Genomic DNA, 19,597 nt, shown 5'->3' on the forward strand with positions numbered 1-19,597 from the left:
TTTTTTTTTTTAGAAGAAGAAAAAAAAAAAAAAAAAAAAAAAAAAAAAAATCAACCCATGCATGCTTTTTTGTTTTGTTTTTTTTGTTACTTTTAGTTGAACTCGCTCATTTTTTGCAACCTGCACTTGGTTCTTTCATCCTTCTGCTGTTTTGAACTGAAGGGACTTCACGAATACGAGGACGCCACAAATAAATTCTGTTTCATGCAGAAATTCAATTTGTTCTCCCTGCAGCAGTTAATAGATTTTATAAATGCAACACACTTGGGTTTTTTTTATTGGGGGGAGGTTCTATATATAACAGGAAGAAAAAAACGATGCTTGCAGTGTTATTCTCACTTTAGATGTCAAAAGGGTTTTGGAAAAACAAACAAAACACCGGCAGCCATTGTTTTTTTGTTGTTGTTGTTGTTTTCTGTGGGAGAAAGTCGAAATGATAGTCAGCATCCTACTAAATTTGTAGCAGGTGTATACAATCCTGACCGAAATACTGGTGCCCCCAAACTAACGGTTTGCAAAAAAAAAAAAAAAAAGTAAAGAAAAAGAAAAGTTGTTTTCGCAGCTGCAAGGCACGCAATGGCTAGGGTTTAAAACAAAAACAGCTCCCTACTAGCTAGCTCAAGTCAACTAGCTCCTGTGATTTGTGCATTTTTCGGTGTTTTATTTTTATTTATTTATTTTTTTTTCCCACGAGATGTGACAGCGGGACAAATAGGACGCACACCCGCACACGCCAAGCTAGCACCCGTCTGTACTCACATGTTGCGCATCCGACGACTGCTAACAGGACACCGAGTGTAAACAGTCGACTGTTCGGCGTGTTTGTTTTGGTTTTCGCCTGCCCGTGTCGTCGGTCACGCTCGGAGGAGGAAAGGTAGAAGGAGGCAGACGGGCGAGGGGAAAGGGAGGGCTGCTACTTGGGTTGAGCAGACGCGCACCGGAAGGGAAGGCACGGGGCTGGCTGTCAAACAGGCTGAGGTACTTCCGGCTAAGTGGCTAAGTGGCTAACTGCTAGCAGCTCCGGGGTTCGCTCGGTTAATCTCTTCTCTCGCTTCTCCCGCAAACTCTGATCCCCTTTCCCTTGGCTGTGACGTCACCGCGACGCCCTGTCGGCCAATCAGGGAAGACGGCGTGGCATCACCGGATGGCGCGAGCCTCGAATGTTATCGAAACCTTTTGGGATCAAATTTGAGCCGTTTTGTGACATTTCTAATAAATGTGTACGCGTAATACATTCCGTAAGATGCAAAAACACATTTTCGCAAATAATTAGGATGATATTCGCTATATTTATCACAATATTTATCAACAGGCACCATGTTGGTGACCCCTGTGCTATATACTACAGATGATTTAAAAAATAATCATAATAATCCACTTTACATATTGGTTGTATTATAATTCATCATTATATCATATCTCACTGTCAATAATATTGAATTGAACACTTTGTACTTATTGTACAAATATTACTGTAGCATAATAAGACTATATTACTTTCCACTTACCAACATGCAACATATTAATCTTCTGTTATCTATTGTTTAGATTACATTAAAATTTATTTTCATTCCTCCTCAACGTTGCTCTTTGTGTGTTTTTACTTGGTTCTTTCTATACTTTTAATGAGTGATGTATTTTTTATTTTCTGTATGACCTGTGGAGTGATGGTGACTGTATTTTATTTTTTTATTTTAAACATCCATCCTTTTTCTGATATTTTAATTTGGTGGTTGCACAGTGAAAATTTGCCTCAATAAAAGCATGATTAAGTCTTATTAAAGCAATAAAAAATAATTCATAAAAGTATTGAAATACCTAAAATAATCATAATGAAAAAAATTATATATATATATATATATATATATATTGATATAAATTATGTAAAAATATTTTAAAAATAAAAAATATGAACAAATGTATATAGAAAATAATAATAAAAATATATATTTTTTTATTTTTTAAAACTCAATAAACGTATTATTATTACTCTTATTAAAGCAATTATTGAGCACAAAAAGTGTGTGGGACTGTTCCAGATCCCAAAATTCATGACTCGTGAAGTGTCTTATCAATCCAGTCACTTCAAATGCATTGACCCAGTTTTCTTCCTCTCACACACACTCATGCGCGCACACCTCACGCTGCACTTTGACTGCTTGCTTTTCTCCGTCTATCTCGTAATTAAAGCCGACCGACCCGCGCTGTTGGGATGCGGTTGTGCAATCGCTGGCGCAACCCCCACGCCCACCTCCCGGCACATTGTTGTTGTCCCAAGTTTTACTCCTTCTTTCCACCCGTTCCTGATTTGACTTTTTTTTCTTTTTTTCCCACTACAACAAGCCCAAAAGAAACTGAGAGATAATTAGAGTTGGTGAATCACATGCAGACAATGTTAAGTTTGTCTGGATATTTATAACAATTCTTTTCGCTGGGCCCAGGGTGGCCTCGGATACTAGTGACACACAAAAATGGTGAATTGAGAAGATGGGGGGGAAGAGACCTGTCGACATGTTGGACTTTAATCGGGGTATTTAACTCATTCACTGGCAGCCTTCCCAGTTAACATGGATATTTTACTTCTAAAGCCGTCAATGGCGGTGAATGTGTTAAATAGGTGAAAGGCCGCTTTTGTGTGTGACTTTTATGTCGAGGTCACATATTCCCCGCGGACGTACTTACCCAGCGCCGACATAATAAGGACCATTCATTTAGATACGCGATCAAATTACTGCCGGCATGCTGTGAAATCCGACGCAACTAAAAAGATAATGGATAGTGGAGGTAAACTGATAAATAAGGCGATAAAGGGAGCTGTATAGTACGACGATAATAATCACTCAGCAGCCATTCCGTTGAGAAAACCGGCACAGTTTAATGGGCCTGAATACAAAAAAAAAAAAAAAAAAAAGAAAAGATGTGCTGAACAGTTTCTGAAAAAAAGCCCAAACCTTACAATGCAAATTCAAACAATGTGAAATGAGCACTGGCAACAGAATAAAAAAATACACACAAAAAGGACTTTAAACAAACAAACAAAAAGGGCTTTTGAAACAAAGTACCCTTCAAGTCCAATTTGAATCTCAGGAGTCGGCATTGTGAGAAAAAGATAGACTGTGATCTACTGTGCTGCAGGAATTTACCCAATTTCAACGTTTGGAGGAAAACAGATTTAAGGGACGTGAGCCTCGTTTTGCAACTCGTCAAAAGAGTGCCACGATTGGTCGAAAGCTGAGACGTACGGCGGTCCTGATCCGCCAACATCAACGATGGCGCTTACTTGAGTGTCTGGGATGCCAGCGTAGGTGGGCGGTGGTCGAAGGCTGGCATCGCTGAGGGCAAAATGAGCAGGAGTGACGCTGGGAACCATGGAATTCAAACGTTGAGATTTGAGCCTGTCGGTCCAGGTGTCTGGAATCTTCCGATGGATTTTCATGTGAGCGTTGCGGGACTTGACCTTGTAGAACATTCTGGCGCAAACACAGAAAATGATGACTCGGTCAAGAAAAAGACTTTTAAAAAAAAAAAAAAAAAAAAAAAATTTAAATTGAAGTCGACTCACTTGCAGCACTTCGTGCAAGGGAATGAGTTAGCCAATGGCGGCGCAGGACCCGCCTTCTTTGGCCCCGACTGCTTTTCCTTTGGCGCACAGACGACGGGTTTTTTCGACACAAGATGGCACACATTACAAAAACGTTTCATGTTTTATTGGTCGGGAGGCTGGAACGGATCGATGGCCTAGTGTTTAAACTCAGTGGTGTCCAATCTGTGGCCCGGGGGCCATTTGCGGTCCGCCATCCACTTTTTTTAGCGGCCCGCGGCATATGCAGAAGGTAACATTTGACATGATGTGGTCCACAACGCTATGAGGTGTGGGTGTCGACAACTACTACGACTACTACTAATAATAATAACAAGTTGGATCCTCAAGTAAATACTGTTTTAAAGATTGCCAGCTGACTCCTGATTTTTTTCTAAATACGGGTTTTAGCTCTGGAACTATTCTTGTGGGATACATGGGCTGTGAACACCCCTAAAATAATGGAAAATCCCAAACTAATTTGCATAATCACCTTTACCAGAAGTGTGATGGAGCACTTTCTTAAAATAACTATGATATGCGATTGTTTGATGCATTGGTTTCAGCGTGTTTAAAGTAAATAAAGTAGAAGAATGTCGAAGTGGCTCTTGGCTTTTGGGATTTTTCTGAATTAGCCAACTCAAATACTCACAATTACACTCTTGCGATGCTCCGACTCTCCTCCCTTCTCATCCCGATTCTGCTGCTGCGTTTGTTTTATCTGCTTATCTTGGAGTTTATTGTTCAGGTAATAAAACTCCACACACTGGCTTACCGTCTTCGTTTTCACCTGCAACACATCAAGGTAAGAAGTCTGCAAAGTCACTGATGAAAAAAATAAAGAAATAAATGCAAGCAATTGATGCGTGCCCTTAAAATATATTTTTAAAAAAAAATTTTTTTTTAAAAACATGATTAACATCATTTCAAACTAATCTTGATCATCATATTATTGTTTTTCTTAAATGCACCAGAAGTTTGCATATCGTCCATAATTTCCACGAACAACCCGGACCAAATGAGCTCCTCCCCCGAGATACAAAGCTTGTCTCTCAGTCGGGATGTATCACCTCAAACATTCTCCCTTGACGCCGCTTTCCTTATTACTTTGGCGCCATCCGACTCAATGAACAGTCAACCGCGAATATGCGGCGGATGAGTGCGTATACTCCCCCGTTATACCGTTTTGTGAATGAGCGAAAAGTTTTTCCCGTGAGTGTGCAGGACTCCGTTGAAGGCGCTCCTCTCGCTCTCGGTCCAAACGTCGCTACCTGGACGAGGAGATGACAAATGAGGAATTGTAAGCCGGGTGCACAGAAAGGGGGGGCGAGGGTGGCAGGACAAACAAAGGCCGCCTTTGTGCGCACAGGGGGAAACAGGCTCTCCTCCGCTCACTAATGACTTGCTTTAACGCCCAATATCACTTGTTGTGAGTAGTGGATAAAAAAATTAAAATGGTGTGAGTTTCACATCCTGGCACTCCAGCTCACAGGTCCCCCCGGATCTTTTGCAGCAACTTCACGGTAAAGACGGAAAAACATCTTGCCAAACTTCAGAAGTATTGTGATTATTTTTTTTAGACCAATAATTGAAATACTCGTGTCAGTGAAATGAATCGATTTTCAGAAGGAAATTCAGCGCGCCGTGTCTTTACCGTTATTGATTGAATTCTATGAAAATGACCCATATGTATACATAAGGTGCAATTAGAGTGTAAAGCTGACCGGCATACTGGTAGTCTCCTGTTGGTGACGTTCCAGTTAGCAGTAGCTTCTCCAGTGTGGCCTGCGCGGGAGAGCGGGCGGGTTGAGACGCATGCGATAAGACGGGAACGACTCCAAAAGACATCCGGACGCTTACCAAGACGTCGGCCTGGCAGGAATGCAGAGCGTGCAGCGCCAGCTCGATGTTGCTGCCCCCTCCTGGTAGGCAACTGGAGTTGCACATCAACAGCAGCTTTTCCACTGAAAACACACTTTGTGTCATGAAGTGAAGGTAGTGGATACCTGGGAATATTCGTATGCACCTTGCTCCTGCGTCTTACGACTCTCCCGCAGCTCCCTCCATGACTTCCACAGAAACTGTTCCCAGTTCAATTCCTCCCTGGCCTCAGTGGCGCACGGAGCGGGGAGCTCCGCCTGGAAATTGCTGCCGATGTTGACCCATCTGAGGAGAAAGAAGGTCAGGCGTCGTTTTTCATCCGGACCGCCGAGCGTTCGCATTAGCAAGTGGACTTAAAACTCATTCCCTGCCATTGACGGCTTTTGAAGTCCAATATCCTTGGTTAATTGGGAGGGTTGGCAATGAATGTTAAGTGTACGAAAGCTCCAGACGCTCCTTTTGGGTTTGTTTCCTTCCAAATGAAAGCAATGATCCAAAAATTACTCCAGGATGACAAAAATAAAGAATGAAAGAATGAAGTTGCTGCTGCTGTTGCTTAAAGGGTAACAACACCGCACAGATGCCAACTGTTAGCCCATGTCCGTTTCCCATTTTATGTTGGCATTAAGCTATCTTATTATTATTATTATTATTCCATGTTTTGACATTGTTTACACATTTATCTCACCTACAAATCTGGCCCTTGTGTTCGTGTTAAGGAATCCGGTGTGGCCCCTTTTTGGCCCCTCCTGGTCTATTTGTATACTTACGCCGCCTCCCCACATTTGTCCTCGTGTCTTGGCTGGACGGCTGAGAGGGACGAGTAAAGCCCTGTCCCTTGGCGAGCTGGGTTGAGGAGGGGTCGGGGTGTGTAGTGATCTCTCGTTCCCTTGCTGGAGTGAAGGATGCTGGGAAATGGCGTTCCGGTGTAGATTTGGTTCTTCTGCAACAAGAAGCCGTGTGTTAGCCCTTTGAGAAAATAAAAAGGTTCCAAAATTGTAGCCGAATCGGGCTGTGACTTGGTTACCCAACGGTGAGCGGCGCCTCCTGCCGCTTGAGGACGTTGGTCATGACGCGGGGCTCTGCGGGATTTGAGAGAGGAGTTTCCGGATGAGGGGACAAGGTGCGACGGGGCTAGGCGGGAAAAAAAAAAAATAATAAAAATGAAAAACTAAAAACCATCAAATCAATACTGAATACTTAAATTATTGCCAGTTGTTATCCATCAAAGGTTATAATTGTTTTGAAATATATTTCTATATTTTTACCTGCGATGCAGCCGGTCCCCGCCGACCCGGCGGCGAACGGCCACATCGTCCCGTAGGAGCCGAGCGACGGCACCTGGGAAGCAAAAAAGCGGAGCGCCCCGTCGCCGTCTCCGCCCCACGAGGGCGAGCGGGCGGACGTCACGGCCGGCGAGTGGGACGAGGGAGGCAAAGGCGCGAGAGGAGGACTGAGCACCGAAGACGCCAGGTGAGGGAACGGCAACGGTGGAGCGGAGGTCGAGCAAGTGTTTGGATGGAAAAACTTTTCGGCTCCGAAGTGCTCTCCCGCGACGGCCGCCGGTCCCCAAACAGGTTCGTAAGAATCCTTTCTGATAACCTCTGGGAAGCTTCTCTTCGGCTGCGAAAGGAAGGCTTCGGGGAATGAGTCCAGTACCCGGCGGCCGCTTTGGATGCCCACGGCCGACGTCTGGGGAAGATTTGGCGAGGGTAAAGTTTGGGTGGCCCCCGTTTGGATCAGCGGGCCGGACCGGAGCCAGGGCGCCTCGGACGACGGACTGGGGTTCTCGCTGCTCGAGCCAAAATCCCAACTTTGGGGATCTCCGCTGCTTTCGCTCCACTGACTCACAGCTTGATTCAAATTCTGGCCCACGGTGGCTTCCCAGTTTCCATCGGACGGTCTGTCAAGGCCGCTGTAAAACTGAGGCCCCCCCGCGTCATGCCAAGCCTCATGGTGGAACCTGTTCACACGCTGGCCTCCGGAAAGGAACGATGTCGTGGAATACATCTCCTGACTTTCACACTGCTGGACGGAGTCTCGCCGGTGCCCGACCGTGGGGACCTGAAAGTCGCTCTGCGGGAGGTGGAAGGAGGGTTGACCGGGATGATGATGGGGATCGGAAAATTGCCAAGGGGGCGAAAAGTCATCCATTGCGCGGTTGTTCACGCAACTAGGAGAGATGAAAAGAACAGAAAAAGCGGACGCGTGAGGAGGGGAAAAAAAAAAAAGCGACGGCCGACTTGACAGCCGGCGCGTGGACCGAGGCTTCGCACTGGCGTCGTCGCTTTAGAGCGCCTCGTTGTCTCGGCGTGATCGATCGAGCGTTTAGAGACATCGTTTATCGTAAAATCCTCTGAATTTCAGCCTTTTAACAGGAAATAGTCTCCGATTTGAAAGCGTGTTGAATCAAAATGTTGAAGAACAAAATTTTGGACTCATTTCGGATATTTCGGGAGCGGGTCGTCCGCTGACCGAAGGGTGTGCGGCTCGAATCCTGTCTGCAGTCCGAGTGTCCTCGGGCAAATACGCTGAACGCTCAATCGCCTCCAGGTCAGCGCTGTGAATGAGAAACTGTTCTCGGCTTCACCTGGTTAAACCGAAGGAACTAAGAAATGATTTTTAATCGATTTGTTTCAACAATCGTGAGTTGTAGCCCTCACAGCGTCTGGGAGCGGAAAGAAGAACGATAAGATTTTAATTTAAGAAGTGGAGAACTGTAGAAAGATTTTACCATTTCAAAAAAAAAAAAAAGCTTCTTTAAGAGAACATCTAAAAAAAAAAATCATTTTTCTAGGTTGTTAAATATGCGCATTTGTGCAAACAAACTTGGAATTCGAAGGGTAAAAAAGTAAAAAAAAAAAAAAAGAAATGTTCTACTCATGGAAAAGAACTGGTGTTCGTTAAAAACTTTATCCAGTGTAAAAAAAATCAATAAAATGTAAAGACTATCTCAGCGTGTGACCAAAAATGGCCACGAAGAAGCTGAAAGGGTTCAAAAATTCAAATAATCCACACGTACTTCACAGAATTGTGAGTATGCAACTATTTTAAGGAAACGAAAATGTGAAACCCATCAAATATACAAGCAAGAACAAAGTCGAAGAAAACTTATCCGGTCGTTAAGTTCAGGAGACATTTATGTTATATGCGCAAAGAACCGAAAGCGGAGACGAGTACAAAGGAATATCGCATTCAATGAGGTTTGACTTTTTGAATGTGTCGTTATGTTGTTGTTGTTTTTTTTTTTACCCGCTTTGGCCGCTCGCGCGTTGTGCAGGTTCTCCCGATTCTCCGCCGCCTCGTCTTTGACGGCCGCTCTCACGCCATCTTCTCCGCGCGGAACGCCCCTCTTTTTGCGCGTCACCTGTCGGTTTGTGAACGCCCACAGAAGTACAAACGCAAGCGTCGCGCCGAAAACGCAAAAGGGGACGCGCAGGCGCAGGCACAGCAAACCGCATGCATCGCTATCTCATACGCACACACGCACTCCTCACACTGAAGACAGGTGTCAGAAGGGACCCGCGGTGTCGTGATGTCGCCGCGCTGCCTTTTCGTCGTCGCGGTAACCACATCCTGAGGAAACAAACACTGACGGATCTCCCTCCTCTCTGCTATGTTTAACTCTATATCCCCCCCCCCCCCAACACACACACACACACACACACTCTTTCCATCTCGCTCTCTTCCTTTGTCACTTTTTCACACCAACTTCGCCACCTTTGCTTTCTTCTTCTTTTCTTTTGCTGGCTGCAGTGGCGGTTCTATCGTCAACAGGGGTGTGTGTGTGTGTGTGGGGGGGGGGAGGGGGGGGTCGGGAATTCATGCCCCACCCAACCCTAGAACCGCCACTGGCTGGCTGTTGTGTCGCGCGCTCATCTGATCTGATGCAATCAATTGACCTCATTAAGCACCTTGGAGTATTCGAAAACAATGATGAATCGGTCAGAATGCGGCGGGAAACAAGTTAACGTAGTTTTCAGCAGGGTCAATCCAATCAATAGTAGGGTCGCGGGTACACCAGTACATCGCGCCACAATTTCGAGGCTTAACGTGCATTTTTTGGGAATGTGGGAGGAAAGTGTAGGACCCTAAGATAACCATTTTGTTGCATTTTGTATTTTTTCATCATAGCCCAAAACTGAATTCTGGAAAATCATTCAGTCTTTTTTTTTTTTCGTGTTGTGTGTTAGATTAAAATAAAAAAATAACCATGCAATGTTTTCATGCATGTTTTCTTATTTGTATTTTATTTCAGCGCAGTGAATAAGTGGTAGAAAGGATATAAATAGGGTATAAATAACGAATTATCCAAAGATTGGAATGCTACCGAAACATTTAAACGAGGTTTGTCACACACGTTTAACAACAACAGTAAAGGGCTAAAACAGCACCCTCTAGTGGACAAACGTCGGCCAACCACTGAATAACAATTCACAAATAATGAACAAACAAACGCATACATTGTCCTCCTTCTCTGCACTTTAACTCGTGAATTTACAGGGCTGGAGTCACAATAAGTTCGTGGCTGAAAAGTGGACGGTCAACTCGAGATGCTAAACCTGATACCGAGAAAAAATTTAAAAAAATTAAAAAGTACAAAAAGTCCGTCGCCGACTGCTGCTGTGAAACCTGACATAGTCCCCGCCCCACCTTTTTTACAATCAAAATAATCAAATAATGTTAGTTGAACATATTTTAATCACGTGCAACCGATGTGAATGTTCCAATGAAGTCAACTCAAATGATGTATTTTTCTTTTTTTTTTGTAGTTTGTTTTCAGTCGTGGTAGGCCGCAAAACCAAACCGCTATCAACTGATAACAATTGATGGAATGCACTCGGCAATTCGCCCAAAAAAAAAAAAATTATATATTAAAATACATACTACACAGAGAGGAGACACTTTTAAAACGTAAAAAGAACACAAAATATCACATTATTTTCAGACAGCTTACCCTGAAGAGACGTGGTTTCCAAATGCTCGTGGCCACTAGAGTTAGATAACTAGAGCTGTATATCTATATCTATAGATAGATATTTCTACTTTTAACATGTACCTGTGCTTCTTTAAGTACAGGTGCTAGTACTTTTTCCGCCTCTGAACTTTTAACGTATGGGGGGGGAAACAAAAGTAAAATAGTCGTGCTTAGTTTGCATCGTCAATAGTATTGTACTTTATACAAACGTCGTAATCAAATAAACAAATTGAACGGAAAGTTTGAAACTGTGTGCATCGTGATTGAATGCTGCAATTCCATTCCATCGGTTCCCTTGTCGTACGCGCACACGGGAATGCGCTGACGACTTCAAACCTCCCGAGTTTAGCGTCTCGTCGGCTCGCACCTCAAATCGGGCGTGCCGTATCGATTTATTCACCGTGGACTCGAGAAGCTGCAATCATATTTGTTGTTTCTTGCAGAGGTTAAAGAACGTCTGTGGGTATTGTGGCATGCCGGTCTACATAAGTTGCTCCGCTGTTTGTGTTCAAACGCACATTCCTGGAAGCACAGGTGTCAAACTGGTGGCCGGGGGGCCAGATCCGGCGCGCCATCTCATTTTATGTGGCCCGCGAAAGCAAATCAAAACTGCTAATAGTCTTCCAATGTAATGATGTCGAGTTATATAACACAGCAATTATCGATGCTTATTGTTTGCTCATCTATGGAGGTTTCCATAATGTGGTAGCTTTAAGCTAGTGGGGGCATTCTGAAGGCAACGTTATGATTTTTGTTTTTTAAATACATAGCATATAATTCTTCTTTTTTTCTGTTTAGTTTGACGGAAAACTCCAACTGGGAGTGGCTTTAAACAGCTCCAGAACTTTTTGGAGAGTTGTTGACTCTCTTGCCAAACTGCCTCTTCTTGTGAAGAGAGTTGAAGTTGCATTTGGGAGTTCGATTCAAATAGCGAGTCAGACCGAGAGTCAGCCGTGAGTGTTGACGGAGGCGGCCGAAGTGACATGTGTGGTTTGATTCCCGGTAGTCATCTTCAAACTTCCCCTGTGACACCACAGCGGCGCTGAATTAACAAGTTTCCTCCACACGTTCTGACATTTCAGTAGACGTCCCAACAGCAATCGGCGCTCTGAATTTGAACAGAAACACATGATGGGATTCGTTCCCAAGTACTGAATTTTCGGTTTCATTCGTTTTTGTTACTTTGAAGGTGTTATACGACAAAGCAAGACGCGAGTGAGGACAGAACTTTTGTTTATTCGTTTTGGTTAACAGACTTGACTTCAGAAACTCTTTTGTGAGTGCGAGGAAGACCAAACGACAAAACTAATAAAAGTTACTTATGACAAACCAACAACATCCAAATAGCTTGCAGAAAAATAGCCAAACAACAAGAATGGAATATCACTTTTTTTTTTTTCACTCCTTCCCAATCTCGAGGGGGGGGGTGCTGCGGGTCTGGCCCTCGTCGTCGGTGGTTGTCCGGCCTAATGGGTGGGTCTCACTTACTGCAATTGTAAGTGAGACCACAGCAATTAGAGGACACTTCTGTCCGTCTTTGTGCATGTAAAATGGTGACAATTCACTTGCATCCACACACACACCCCCCCCCCCCAAGGACTCTTTCACTGGGTGTGGGGTCACGCACTTACTGCGACAACCAACTCATGAATATGCAAATCGCACGTGTATCCCCTCACTTATACTCTTGTCCTGTAGACTTTTATAATTCACACAATTAATGCCACTAAAGTTCAGTTGTACAGCCGGGTTCACGACCTTTGTCGTGCATGCTTCTTCTCCTGTCCTTGTCCTGTCCCATCTTGTCCTGTCCTTCCCTCACAGGGTGGAGCACGACAGCCCCATGCAACACTCATATGTAACGTTTCATTGTTGTCGATGATGTCATGATTTACTTCTCTCATCCTGTTTACAATTCGTGCGTTGCCTTTTGTCTTTCTTTTTCCCTTCTAGAAACTTTGTTCTGTTTGCCTGATCAAGTCTAATTCTCAATAACAACACCCCAGCGCAAGCTTAAAAACTCCACTGTGACACAGTAAACAGTAAAACTGCTCCGGCATGAAAGGGGATACAGATTTTCCATTCTGCTTGACCGAGTAGCCGAACAGGACAGGAAAAAAAATAGAAAATAAAAAATAATTTAAAAAAAAAAAAAAAAAAGAATGGAATGTCAAATATTTTATAAACAATCTGCTTATTCACTGAAAACAGGTCTGAAAGGTAACCAAAAATCAAACAATTTGCAAAAAATTGCAAGTGGACTGGCCATTGGACAATGACGGTTTTCATTCACCAAATTTAGTTGTGAGAAATGTGCCAAAACAAACAATCTGCATCTTTTGAACAAGCCACCTGACATCTAAAAAAAAAAACTAAACTCTATCTACTGGTGACTTTCCTGCAACTTGGCGCCATCTTTAGCCTCTGTAAGGGAACTGCAAGAGGACACCTTGTCCGGGTCCCAGGGTGATTTTGTCCAGGTCGACTGTGGACTCTGCCTCCATTTCTGGATCAGTGGACAACTTGACCGTAGCAGATGTTGGCAACTCGACTCCGTCTGCGGAAACAAAAATGTTGTTAAAGACCGTGTATCTGCGACGGCTTCGGGCCGCCGTGGGCGCTTTAGAGCGCCTCGTCGTCGCGGCGTGAACAAGCCCAGCGGCATTCCTCCGTCGGGGTTTCGGCGCATTCGAGAGACGAGAGCGCTGCTAGATTTGTCACGATTTTGAAGCTTCGTTTTATATACTGGGCAATTTTAATCATTCAAATTTGGCAGGATTGTTCACAACACTCTTCTCTGTGCTGTGTCAAATTGAGGAGGCATATCTTCATTTGCGAGGGACTTGAAATGTGAGAATAAGGGGGCGGGACTTGCCTGTCGGCACCAGCTTGAGCTGTAGCGTCTCCGACGCCTCGCCCCAGTTGACCGCCGTGACGAATCTTTCGCTCTGGTCCCACAGGCGCAGGAAAGCGAGCGAGGAGGCGGAGGACTGGAGAGGATAGTACTCTCCGTGGAGGAGGGAGCGCTCTTTGCCCCGCAGGTCACTGAGGGATTTGAACCACTTCCTCACGGCGACGTATTCCTCGCGCTCGGCCTGCGTGCGGCAGAATGGAGCGAGACTGAAAACCAAAACGTCCAAATTTCCAAAGACCCCGCTTCTTCACGCGCTGACCTCTGTCGTCTCGTTGACGGCGGCTCCGTCGGCTTTGGCGTCCTTCTCCAGGTCCCAAATCATTTTGGGAAACTTTTCACCCTAATGAGGAAGCAAATACACACGGTTAAGACTTCCAGTGTTCCCCGCTAAATCGCAGAGACTCGTTTGCGCCCCTGCTTCATTGCAGATTTTTTTCTGTAGTGGCAGTTGTTTGAAGCTTTATATTACCATAAGATCTATGCTAATTGCCATTAGCCTACCTACGGCTTTCCACATTGCATGTTAGCATTAAGCGAGCAGGGTTCCAAAATTACATTGTTTTGTTGAATCCTTTGGTGTTTAAATGTGTAATGTTGACCAATCTTTTAAGGGTCCAGTTTCAACTTCAACCGGCAGCGACTAAAAGCCGAGGGCGACTTCAAAACGTTTGTTTTAATAAGTTGAAATGTGTTTATAGCGTGTGGAAAGGGCAAAACTGTATCCCAGAAACATTCGTGGGCTCTCCTGAGTAGTGATTCCCAACCAGGTTAACTTCCGGGGTAAATTATTTTGTCTAAGTTCCAAATATATTTTTGTTCATCTATCCAGCTATCTCAGCAACAGGCAGAACAATTAAAAGCTCTTCCACAAAATCAAAAAGCAAATCCCAAATGGCCTTACCTCCATCTTTAGGCCAATCTCGTCACCATAGCTAAACACGGGCGTTCCGGGCACGGTGAAGAGCAGCAGCTGGTAGAGGCGGATCAGAGCCCGAGACGTGGCCCGTTTGGACAGCTGCTCCCGCTGGGTGGCGCCGAGACCCCAGGCCACGCCCCTCTGCTGGGAGTGCAGCGTGTCCAAGGCGTGTATGCGCTCCGCACCTTTAACAATGACATTGAAACACGCCGCACGTCACCAAAAAAAAGAACTGGGCAGAGGTGGCGGGCGTGAGCGCTCGCCGCCTGCCTACCTCCAAGTTTGGCGCCGAGCAGGTCGGACAGCACCAGATCAGCGCCGGAGGTGTTGAGCAGCGGGGAGAGCTCCACGGCCGAAACACCTTCCGTCACACCCATCAGCATCCTGGAAAAGTCAGATCCAGTTCAGCCACCGCAGAAATGAATCACTCCCCACCACTATACAATGTCCTGAAATAATAATAATGCACTACATCCATAGTATACAGTAGAATACAGAAATACGGATGGCTATACACGGAGCTAGCTGCAGTAATATTAGTCGGGTTTCCCCCCACCCCAGAAAAGAAAATACGCCTCCAAGAATTGTTATATTTTCTGTCTACATGTGTTGCGCCACCCCTTGTGCTCAAATAACCGCTGTTTAAGGTCTGTCAACGGTGTTTTGCATTGTTTGTTCCCATTATGCGAAATAAAATGACTTGCAGCCAAAGCTGTGTTGTTTGAAGTACCCAGCATGTAGCGTTCTTTGTTTGATGTTTATTAAAGCAACTGGGCGTGGCCTTAAATCCCTTGAAGCCTCTTTTTTTTTTTCGAGAATTGTGCAACTACTTGCCAAACTGTTACGCTCACTGCCAACGAACAGCGCTCACATCTCAAAATGTCGCTCTCAAGTCAAAGCAAAGCAAATGAAAACCGGCCTCACGACAGCTCGCATCTTGAAATAACCCTTAAGTCGGGTCATTCATATCTCAAGGCGCTACTGTATATGTAGCGCCGTTACTTTTTCTTGGCGTCATCCTCGGTGTCATTCCCCTTAACCACAGCCATCAGCCGGGACAAGTCCACAGATTTGGCGACCGTGCCCAGGTCGGGGATCTTGATGCCGTCCACGCCCAATCCGAACCAGTGCTCCGCCGCGGCCTGACAAGACGGATTTTAGTCGGCGATAAAACAGCAAGAGGAGTTCGGTTGTTGTCGAGTACATAACCGGGAGTCCCACCTGGACACTGTCCATCACATCGTTGAGGTCACTGCTGCTGAACCACGGAGAAGCTCCCAGATAGTTTGGAGTCAAGTCGAGCACCACAGAAACACCTGAGATCAAAAGGGAATGCGCTCAAATTCAAATGGAATTCGGGGACGCGCCGACACCCACGGCAGTGCCGACGCTGTACGCCCGTACTCATAAAACCCCTCCGATACTACGAGACCTAATACCACTTTACTCGCCTGTCATATACTATCCTAATCGGTCTTCTTTTGTGAATTAAATACAGTGAACACCCGCCTATTCGTGGTTCGCTAGTCACAAACGTACCCATTTGCTTTCCCCCCCCCCCCCTGTGGAAGCTATCCTCAGCGTTCTTTTCTCGAGGTTCTTTCTGTAGCGCCCTAGAATGCCACATGATGGCGCCAAGGCCCTGGCTAACAGGAAACGGGTAATTTGCGGCAAGAACTTTTTTAAACGGGTAATGCTGTCAGATAAGATTTAAAAGATATGTCAAGTGATTTGGGATCAAATTGTGTAGGACATTTACAGCTTAAGCTGTTACTATAGCCAATTCGAAACATTTTTAAGGGAGACGTCAAGTACTCGCGGTATGTCGCTATTCACGGCGGGGCTTAGCCAGCCCCCCCCACCCCCCATCTCTGATGAGTTATCAGAATCATCTTTATTTGCCAAGTATGTCCAAAACACACAAGGAATTTGTCTCCGGTAGTTGTGGAGCCGCTCTAGTACAACAGACAGTCAATTTACAGAACACTCTGGGGACATAAAGACATGTCGGAACTAGTAGTGGTTTACCGCGTTGTTATTCAAGTTAACACCCACCCTTCTTGTGGGCCTTATCCAGCACAGCGAGCAGGTCCTCCTCACTCCCCCGAGTCGGGTCGATCTCCTTCAGGTTGAGGGTGTTCCGTTGGTCCGCCTGCACGGTGTGAAAAGGGCCGAGAACCAGACCTTTCACCTTCAGCTGGTTGATGTTGTCCAGCTTTTTCTCAACGCCTGCATGAGGAGAGTGAAAGGTTTGTGGGATGAGAAGGTCGCTGGTGTTTATACAAGGCAAGAACATGTGAACAACGCCGCCATCCCGTCTGGCGGCCCGTGTGAGCACAAAAAGTTCCTTTATGGGGGAACAAGTCGTGCGTGGCGGTGGTTGGACTCCTGCCAAAGACCTGCTGGCAAGCTGCACCTCCCTCCTGCAGCACAATAATAAAGGATCCTCTAGTCTGGAAACTAAAGCGCTGAGCCTTGCTGAAGCTGTAAAATTGCAGAAGTTTAACAGACTAGCTGCTGGCCACACACGCACGCACACACACACGCACGCGCACACACACACACAAAACTACTGAGTGACTTAACCTTCAGCTGATATCAGAGCACATGATACCAAAGAAATGACTCAGAGGTTTTAGTGCTCGTTTAGACCTTTAGACGCTCGACGTGTCAGCAGTTTGGTAAGAAGCCAGGCTTGGACAACTTGAGCCTCATCTCCTGATACGTTTTTGCTATTTTGAGGAGGTTAAAACTGGCACCCAGCGATCTTACTGTAACATGTCACTGAGCAAATGATTGTATACGGTACCCGCGAGTCCATCGGCAAAAGCCTCGGCGTCGGCGATCTGGTACAGAGGTCCCTCGTTCCACCAATTCATGTCCGGGATGGGTTTGCAGCGCGGCGCCTTGACGATGATGGCGATGGCTCCGGCCAGCATGCCCACCCAGCCCAGCCAGAAGAGGATGAGCAGCACCCAGCGGGTCCTCACCCATCTTTTTTATAAAAAAAAAAAAAAAAAAAAAAAAAAAAAAAAAAAAAGGAAGTAAGGCCAAGCACGCATATAATATATACCTGTGAGTATTATTGTATCATCTGTTTTCTACGTATTGCTGCTCTGTGTGTGATCTATGCTAATTTACGTTTGCCTTGTCAATGTTGTTCCAAATAATTTGTTAGGCTTAGCGGCCTTTGTTTATACGAAATTATACGGTTCGGTTAGACATTATTAAATATGCAATGTTGAATTGACTTTTATTATGTTAGTTCTACAGTAACCTTCCAATGAGAGTGACAAGTAAACAGGTGGAAGCAAGCACCTTTTGCCTCTAATGAAAACAGGCAATAAGGAATCGTTGAGTTTAAATGTGTTTTAATTGGTTTATATGAACTCGCAATATGGCAGACTTTCACCGATGGTGGGTTGGTCTGGAACGTACCGCTGAGGGTTTACTGTAAACTGATAAGCAGCTCTTACCCCGGAGTACCAGCAACCTTCATGAGTTCTTCTTTGGACAGGCCCGTGAACGCAACTTCTTCCTCGGGAACCTTCACCTTGATGCTGCCATTCTTCTCCCCGCTGACAGTCTGCCCGTCGCCCGTCATGGGCTGCTTCTCAGGGTCCAGCTCATTGAGCTCCACATCCTTCATGTCGTTCATCTTTGTTCTATGGTCCAAAGGGGTAGGGGTTGGGGTTGGGGGGGTAAAATTTCCTTCACTTTAAGGTCACAGTGGACAAAACCTGACTTGAGATGGGACCAGAAATGAAATATGAGTTGTTGTTTGAAATGTTCAAAACCAACTTTAATGGCTTTCGGCCAAGTATTGCGTTTTGAACATTTAAAAACTAAATCCACTTCAATGGCCTTTGAAGTTGCATTTCAAAAGGTCTATATATCCACTTTATGAGCAAATGTGTTTTTTAAATGCACAACACATTTCATACCAGACATGGCGTTACTTGTAGCTATTATTTTAAGCATTTATTACTTCTAATGAACTAAGAATAGACTAACATATAACGCTTGTTGCTCAACGTTGTCTGATGTAATTGTCCGTGAACGTTGCACGATGCCGAGTTCCAAGCTAGCATGCTAACAAGCTAAAGATTGACTTTAAAAATAAATAAATAAAAACGTTCGTTTTTAATCTATAACCGACCGGTCAACGCGACTTTTTATCCAGAATCAATTTCGTCGATATACAACATTTCTTTATCGTACTTTTTACACGTTACTAAAAGATGACGAAACCAACTACGTCATCGCCAGCAACGGCACATGCTCGTTTCGACTCTTTGTTCGTCAAAACAGTTCATAAAACGCTCGCCTTTACCTGTGTGGTGTAAATTATGATCCGCAGCTGTACTCGAACAAACCTTTTTTCCAGTCAGTGCCTTGTAATCTGATCAGAAAAGCAGCTCAGCATGTTTATGGAGCTGAGTAAGCCCTCCTCCTCCTGCGTGACGCTCTCTTCCTAGAAAACAATTTCAGACGACGCCTTAAAGGTTTTTTTGTTTTTTTTCCCCATCGTATATCATCAAAAATATGACCTCAAACGAATACGGCGCATCGGTCATTCCCTGTACTCGTTTGTTCTTTGCAAGCAAAAAAAAAAAAAAATATTAAAAAAAAAAAAAAAAAAAAAAAAAAAAGCAAATCCAGAAAAACAGGCCTGCTTGGAATGATTGCGCTAAGAATACAAATGAAAAGAAAAAAAAAAAGCTGTTGAACCGCTTTCGTCGACAACTTGTGATGCAATGCTTCATTCAGCTTCTGATTAAATCATTGCACACACAACACATCCTCACGCGTATTTTAGCATACATTCACTTTGTGTGTGACTGTTTTGATTGATTTTAAAAGCAGTGCTTTTACTGGAAACATGATGCAGGCAACGATAACTAAGATAACTGTCCACACTGACTCAAGCGGAGTTCTGCGAAAAAGCTCCCGCGGAATGGATATGTCATATGGGTTGTGTCGTTGACTCGTGTCGATGAATCGACTTTACCGCCCCCGTATCGACGTTTCGCGCCATTTTATTTTTCCACTCGGAGCCATGATTGAACGACATTTCCCTGCTCCAACGGCAACAGACGGACGAGTCTGAAGTCCTCTGCATGGACTCCCGCTAATTGCAACAGCTAGCTACAATACGTGTCTTTTCGCCTGTCTGTCGAAATTTGCTCCAAAATCACTGGTGTCACCGATTCATCGACTGCAACTTTGCAAAATAATCTCATTCGCTTCGAGAGTGGTGGGCCTCAAGCTTTATTGCTCGTAATAGAAACGTGATGTTGAATCAAAATTAACATCAGACGCATGTGA

At 44.9% G+C, this 19,597-nt stretch overlaps 3 protein-coding genes across 5 annotated transcripts in view; all 3 read right to left on the reverse strand.

Annotated features, from left to right (window-relative positions):
• The window catches only part of LOC133397808 (pyruvate carboxylase, mitochondrial-like), a 101,117-nt gene extending 100,042 nt beyond the window's left edge, over positions 1-1,075 (reverse strand). The window contains exon 1 of the mRNA XM_061669124.1: positions 760-1,075. Coding sequence (XP_061525108.1) covers positions 760-770 — 11 coding nt within the window. The 5' untranslated portion in view covers positions 771-1,075. The remainder of the gene's footprint in view (positions 1-759) is intronic.
• Positions 1,076-2,922: 1,847 nt separating this feature from the next.
• On the reverse strand, positions 2,923-9,276 carry LOC133397732 (uncharacterized). The gene is made up of 11 exons (XM_061668978.1): positions 8,714-9,276; positions 6,730-7,634; positions 6,489-6,595; positions 6,232-6,404; positions 5,607-5,746; positions 5,441-5,544; positions 5,305-5,365; positions 4,763-4,851; positions 4,233-4,370; positions 3,563-3,639; positions 2,923-3,470 (listed from the first exon to the last, which is right to left on the reverse strand). The coding sequence occupies exons 1-11, from the start codon at positions 8,920-8,922 to the stop codon at positions 3,173-3,175; spliced, it is 2,301 nt and encodes a 766-aa protein (XP_061524962.1). The 5' UTR covers positions 8,923-9,276; the 3' UTR covers positions 2,923-3,172.
• A 2,379-nt stretch (positions 9,277-11,655) lies between these two features.
• On the reverse strand, positions 11,656-18,859 carry slc3a2a (solute carrier family 3 member 2a). 3 transcript variants are annotated; one of them, XM_061668980.1, is made up of 12 exons: positions 18,820-18,834; positions 18,603-18,743; positions 17,746-17,934; positions 17,079-17,263; positions 16,325-16,498; positions 15,491-15,585; positions 15,272-15,411; positions 14,544-14,653; positions 14,255-14,454; positions 13,613-13,693; positions 13,315-13,534; positions 11,656-12,996 (listed from the first exon to the last, which is right to left on the reverse strand). In XM_061668980.1, exons 3-12 carry the CDS (start codon positions 17,925-17,927, stop codon positions 12,857-12,859), a joined length of 1,527 nt encoding a protein of 508 aa, XP_061524964.1. In that variant the 5' UTR covers positions 17,928-17,934; positions 18,603-18,743; positions 18,820-18,834; the 3' UTR covers positions 11,656-12,856. The 3 variants fall into 3 exon arrangements, with proteins under 3 accessions (XP_061524964.1, XP_061524965.1, XP_061524963.1); XM_061668981.1 differs by having other exon boundaries at positions 18,646-18,859; XM_061668979.1 differs by having other exon boundaries at positions 18,603-18,859.
• Between the last annotated feature and the right edge of the window lie 738 nt (positions 18,860-19,597).

Source organism: Phycodurus eques, chromosome 23, assembly GCF_024500275.1.
Source record: "Phycodurus eques isolate BA_2022a chromosome 23, UOR_Pequ_1.1, whole genome shotgun sequence".
Taxonomy (NCBI): Eukaryota; Metazoa; Chordata; class Actinopteri; order Syngnathiformes; family Syngnathidae; genus Phycodurus; species Phycodurus eques.

What these genes read in the sequence shown, in the direction of transcription:
- LOC133397732 (XM_061668978.1), bottom strand. Translation starts at nt 8,922, where the DNA reads ATGCGGTTTGCTGTGCCTGCGCCTGCGCGTCCCCTTTTGCGTTTTCGG. An exon ending in TCGTAAGACGCAGGAGCAAG is followed by an intron (nt 5,545 to 5,606) that starts GTGCATACGAAT and finishes GTGTGTTTTCAG; the next exon opens with TGGAAAAGCTGCTGTTGATG. An exon ending in AGCATCGCAAGAGTGTAATT is followed by an intron (nt 3,640 to 4,232) that starts GTGAGTATTTGA and finishes TGTGCGCCAAAG; the next exon opens with GAAAAGCAGTCGGGGCCAAA.
- slc3a2a (XM_061668981.1), bottom strand. Translation starts at nt 17,927, where the DNA reads ATGAACGACATGAAGGATGTGGAGCTCAATGAGCTGGACCCTGAGAAG. An exon ending in GAGGATGACGCCAAGAAAAA is followed by an intron (nt 14,654 to 15,271) that starts GTAACGGCGCTA and finishes TGACTTTTCCAG; the next exon opens with GATGCTGATGGGTGTGACGG. An exon ending in GCTCAAGCTGGTGCCGACAG is followed by an intron (nt 12,997 to 13,314) that starts GCAAGTCCCGCC and finishes TTGTTTCCGCAG; the next exon opens with ACGGAGTCGAGTTGCCAACA.